The sequence below is a fragment of the Cyprinodon variegatus genome, unplaced genomic scaffold, assembly GCF_000732505.1.
Source record: "Cyprinodon variegatus isolate N-32 unplaced genomic scaffold, C_variegatus-1.0 Scaffold867, whole genome shotgun sequence".
Lineage (NCBI taxonomy): Eukaryota > Metazoa > Chordata > Actinopteri > Cyprinodontiformes > Cyprinodontidae > Cyprinodon > Cyprinodon variegatus.
The window spans coordinates 118,289-123,607 of NW_015151320.1; the positions used below are offsets into that span (position 1 = coordinate 118,289).

Below are 5,319 nucleotides of genomic sequence, written 5' to 3' on the forward strand. Positions count from 1 at the left end.
TCAGACTGGTTACTTTAGTTGTGGATTGATGTTTTTTTTTTTATTATTATTTCCCAGTTTAAATTTCTTTCCAACTTTCTCCAGAGCTGTATGCTAATTTCTTCTCTATTGCAAATGTCACTAACTGTCAAGAAACCGCGGACAGATGGACCCAGTATTCAAGGAGAGACAGTCAGTAGGAAAGTTCAAAAAGGTTTATTAAATTAACAAAAACTCAAGTGGAGCTGTGGCTCTCGGACACTGCAGGATGGGGAGGGGGCACCGCCCAATCACAGAACTCTGGTTTAACAGCCCAGTCCTAGAATGTCCCCAAGTGCTGTAGTCCCAGAGGACATGCTGGAAGCCGATCCTGGTCAGGAATCCAGAACAGACAGGAACAGGATCCAGATCAGGCAGAACCAGAAACAGGTGGCAGGATCCAGACTTCCAGGCATCCACAGGCTCCCAGGAGGGTTCAGAGTCTGACAGGGTCCGAAAACGTGACCATGTGGTCACCAGAGACTGACACGGGAGTGGATTTTCACTCCTGTCCCGTCCCACTCCCACAGAAAAAAATGGTGTCCCGTCCCGATCCCGGGCCAGAGTAGAAATCTAAATCCTGTCCCGTCCCCCTCCTGGTGAAATTACTCCCACTCCCATTCAGAATGACTCCCGCTCCTGCACCCCACCCATTCTTGTGGTCTTCAATAAGATTTCTGCCAATACTCTGGCTGCGTCTCAATTCGCAGCCATTAAATCTGAATTTGTTGTTTTTGAGCGTGGGCGGAAGCACTGTTGGCTTTTGGGTCGTGTAGTTTTTTTGACTCGCATTATAGTGTAGGCTTCAAGAAAAAAAACTACAAAATGGCGGCGCCGCGCCAGTACTGGATTTTTTCTTCTTTCTATTTCATTTTATTTTTTGGCATCGATCCTAGTTTTTTTTTTTTGTTATTATTGGTTTGCTCCCGCTCCCGTCTGCTCCCGCTAATGTTTAATCCTGTAACGTCCCGATCACGTGATCGTTACTAATACTGACCCACGGGAATCCCGTGACCCGTGGGATTCCCGAAAAAATGTCAGTCTCTAGTGGTCACGCACAGGAGCAGACAGGATCAGCTGCAATGAGCAGACTCAGTGGAAGAGGGTAGCTGAGACAGGACGTGGAACCAGAACTTGATGCAGGACTTTAAAATGGTCTCCTCCCTGGAGCCAGGCTTACTGAGATAAAAACTGAACCTCCCCACATATAGAGCCAAAAACCCAGAGGACTCAGCAGGGGGAGGAACAGTGGACGATCAGGAGACGAGACAAACACAAAACCCTCTTTCCACTGGCTGCTAGGATCCAGGATACGAACCAAGAAATAAACTGAACAGACAGACTAACAGAAAAACTGTTAATGATCTGGCCCTGAATGCTCAGGCTGAACTGAATAAAACCAAGAGGAAACAGGTAAGAGGAATAAATTATAACTGAGGCAGGGAGGGAAAACGACAGGTGAAAGGAGGAGCAAACAGGCCAGATCATGACACTAACAAACATTCAAAGACTCAAAGAGACTTTATTTTTCGCCCAGCCTGGAGCGGCACTCCAGTAGGGTGAAATTTCCATTTCAGTACAGTCCATCCAAGAAAAGGCAAAACACACAGAAAGACAATACAGAGACACGGGGGGACGCGGTGTCTGAGGCCGTGCTGCGGTAAAAAGGCGCTGCCCTTGCAGTTTGAAAATTGAAACTGTTTTTTCTTTCATTCAGTTGAGGTATAATAAGAAAATGAGTCATGATTTGCCCTAAAATGACTTCTCTTTTGGTTTGCAAAGACTAGCTGAGCTGAGCAAGGACACATTGAAACAGAGACTTCCTAACCAAACAGTAAAGATCCCACAGGAAGTGATGCGTCACCTTTGTATAGCAGTTTGATTTATATTTTAGAATAAAAATCAGCTTTATTTGACCCTTTTTACTGTTAGACTTTGGTTCCAGTCTGCAAAAATACGTATGCATCTTTATTTCTTTTAGAATTGCTAAAATAACATTTATTTCTTGCTGCTGCCTGAAGGAAATCATTTTCATTTTAAGATTAATACAGTTATTCTGGAGGAGATTTATCAGTAAAATCCATTTTTTCCCTCACTCACTCCTGCAGCCAATTTGGCCTCTTTGTGCGTTTTTCACCTCCAGAAATGGTTCTGCTGGGTTTCAGGTTGTGGGAAGACGTACACCATGCTGGGCACTGACAAAGAGCCAGGCATCTATGTTCGCACACTGAATGACTTGTTTCGTGCCATCGAGGAGACCAGCGACGACATGCTGTACAGCGTCTCCATGTCCTATCTAGAGGTAAGTCCTTCATTTCCCATCAGACACAAAGACATTCCCTTTAATTCTATGATGAGAGGCTGATGGCGTCAGTGCTGCAGCTGTTTTACTGCCTTTACCAAACTAATTGTTTTTCAAATTCAATTCAATTCTATTCAGTTTATTTCTATAGCTCCAATTCACATCATGTCATCTCAGGTCACTTTCCAGTTCACCAGATCATCCAGTCAGATTGATTCAAAGTTTTCTATCTAAGGAAAACCAGCTGATTGCATCGACTCATTGACTCTTCAGCAATCCCTCACACTAAGCATGCTTGTAGCGACAGTGGAGAGGAAAAACTCCCTTTGAACAGGAAGAAACCTCCAGCAGAACCAGGTTCAGTGTGAGCGGCCATCTGCTGAGGCCCACTGGGGTTCAAGGAGACAGAAGCAACCTCCTTATTTATCTCTTAAAACACACTAAATAACCATAAATATTGCTCCAAATTTTTGACTGCTTAACTTTAAAAACTGTGCCTGATATAAATACTCTGGTGAGAACCTGTCTATGTACTGTACAGCGGAGGTCTTCAACAGGGGGTGCCGACCCCTAGGTGGTCCACGGAGGTTCTGCATGGGGGTTGCGAAAGTTCTGGTTGATTAGACTTTTTTATTTATTTCCCCCTGCAATTTTTTCCACTGATTGAAATGTCTTTAAATCCACATTAACATGAATTCAACACACTGTAGTAAACAGATAAATGGAGGCAGAAGGTATCTTTCAGTCATCAATGCACACATTCACACACACTGCAAAAACTGTTAATCTAATTTAGTAATTATTTCTTAAAATAAGTGGATTTCTTCTTAAATTGAGCAGACACTTTGTCAGTAGAATAAGACCATTATCATTTAAAATAAGAAAAAACAACTGAAGTCTTATTTCAAGGGCATAATATCTAATTATCTTATTTCAAGGGTAAAAATGCTCATTCCATTTGCAGATCATTTTATTTTCCGGCTTAAATTATGGGTGAATACACTTATTTTAAAACATTTTTACTCATTTGTAGAATTTTTTTGCAGTGCAGGAGCTCTTTCAAGCTGGGAACCGATTCATTCACAACACCTGACCCAACCAGGAATCAGAATCAGAAATACTTCAATAATCCCACGGAGAAATTACTTTCGTTACATATAGGACCAGTTTGATATAACACAATTTAATACAATATATATAATTAGGGGGTACCCGCTCCATCTAGACATCAGTTTGGGGGTCCTTGGCCTGGAAAACGTTGAAGACTCCTGCTGTACAGTATCTGCACCTGCCATCCGGTCAGGGCTCCTTTTGCATCTGTTGCATCATCGGTGCAGCAACGATATAGACTTTTGCGATTACATTTTTTCCTTCCACTCAACTTTCTAATGACTCATTTTTGACAATCTGCGAACTCGACAGTATTCATAATTATACAAATAATAACATCATTTAAAAATCCTTTTTTTAGAGACAAGAATTCAACTTTTGTAGATTTTTTTGTAATCAACTGTCAGGCAAAATCAGATAACCAATAAGTAGCTGAATAAATTANACATTTTTTCCTTCCACTCAACTTTCTAATGACTCATTTTTGACAATCTGCGAACTCGACAGTATTCATAATTATACAAATAATAACATTTTTCATTTCACCTTTCATTTAAAAAACCTTTTTTTAGAGACAAGAATTCAACTTTTGTAGAAGTTTATTTGTAATCAGCTGTCGGCCAAAATCAGATAACCGATAAGTAGCTGAATAAATTTTCTCTTGTTTGTTTTGATGCGAGTTTGACTTTTTCAGTTGAGACAGAAATCAACTTTTCAAAGATATTCAAATTTTTTAAGAGTCAAGAGGTAAATTGTCACCAGCTTCTCCTTAAGGAAAATAAGTGATGGATGCTTTCATTAAAACAGTGAGAGTTTTTTTTTATTTTTATTTTAAAAAACAGAAAATTCAGGACTGTGACAAAATGATTAAAAGCTTTCAAATCAAATTGAGATGAAAGCAGAAACAGGATCCTGGAAGTGACAATTTGATTTGAAGACTAATTTATTCGTCAAACTCACCTCGAGCCGACTGAATGCTCCAGAGGCTTTCCTTCATGCTGACGGCTTAAACGCTCGGTTATTTTTTATTTCTCATAGGATGTCAGCGGGGGGAGAGGAAAATGATCTGTGATGCCACCAGTGCAGAAAAGTGTTTTCATAAACAACGTGAAAGCCTCCTTTAAAGCTTTCTGCCTGGTTTAGGACTAAAGCGCCCCAATGTCGGGTCTATCATGTTTAAAAGTAACGATGCTCAGAATGCCTTCTCGGTGATTTCCCCTTCATGAAAGCAAACAGATGTGTGCACTTTGCTCAGCGCATCTATAAAATGCCGTTTAACCTCTTGGCTGTGAGGCGGCGGCAATAACAGATCGCTCCCTGGAAACAGCAAACACACGCGTCACACATGCATTCATGTGAGGACTCAAAGCCATAAAAGCAACAGAGAGCTTCTACATTCAGTGTCTGACATTTTGATGGAAAAGAATTTCACTCCCACCCGCTCAGAGAAACCAAAGAGCTGCAGAGCAATACATTTGTTCCTGGATGTTTGTGATGACAGCGTCTGGCGGTGGAAACAAAAGGCATCATTTTTATGCCAGATGCCAAAAAACTCCTCCAAGAGGCTGGAATTGTTTCCTAACGAGGCTCCTTTATGCCACTTTGATTTTAATTCAATTCAATTCAGTTTATTTCTATAGCGCCAATTCACATCATGTCATCTCAAGGCACTTTCCAGTTCAACCAGATCATCCAGTCAGATAAATTCAAACTTTAAGGAAGCTTTACTGCACAAATTATTAAATTCAGTTTATTTCTATACACTGGAAAAAATCAAAATCTAGATAAGTAATTTTTTCTTAAAATAAATGCATTTGTTCTTGGATTGAGGAGGTAAAAGAGACATTTTGCCAATGGAGACAATTTACTTTCAAAATAAGAAAACACAA

General features: G+C 40.6%; 1 protein-coding gene across 1 annotated transcript in view; it reads left to right on the forward strand.

Annotated features, from left to right (window-relative positions):
- The window catches only part of kif19 (kinesin family member 19), a 38,178-nt gene that overhangs the window by 2,153 nt on the left and 30,706 nt on the right, over positions 1 to 5,319 (forward strand). Inside the window, exon 3 of the mRNA XM_015397499.1 lies at positions 2,184 to 2,320. Within this exon, the coding sequence (XP_015252985.1) occupies positions 2,184 to 2,320 (137 nt within the window). The remainder of the gene's footprint in view (positions 1 to 2,183; positions 2,321 to 5,319) is intronic.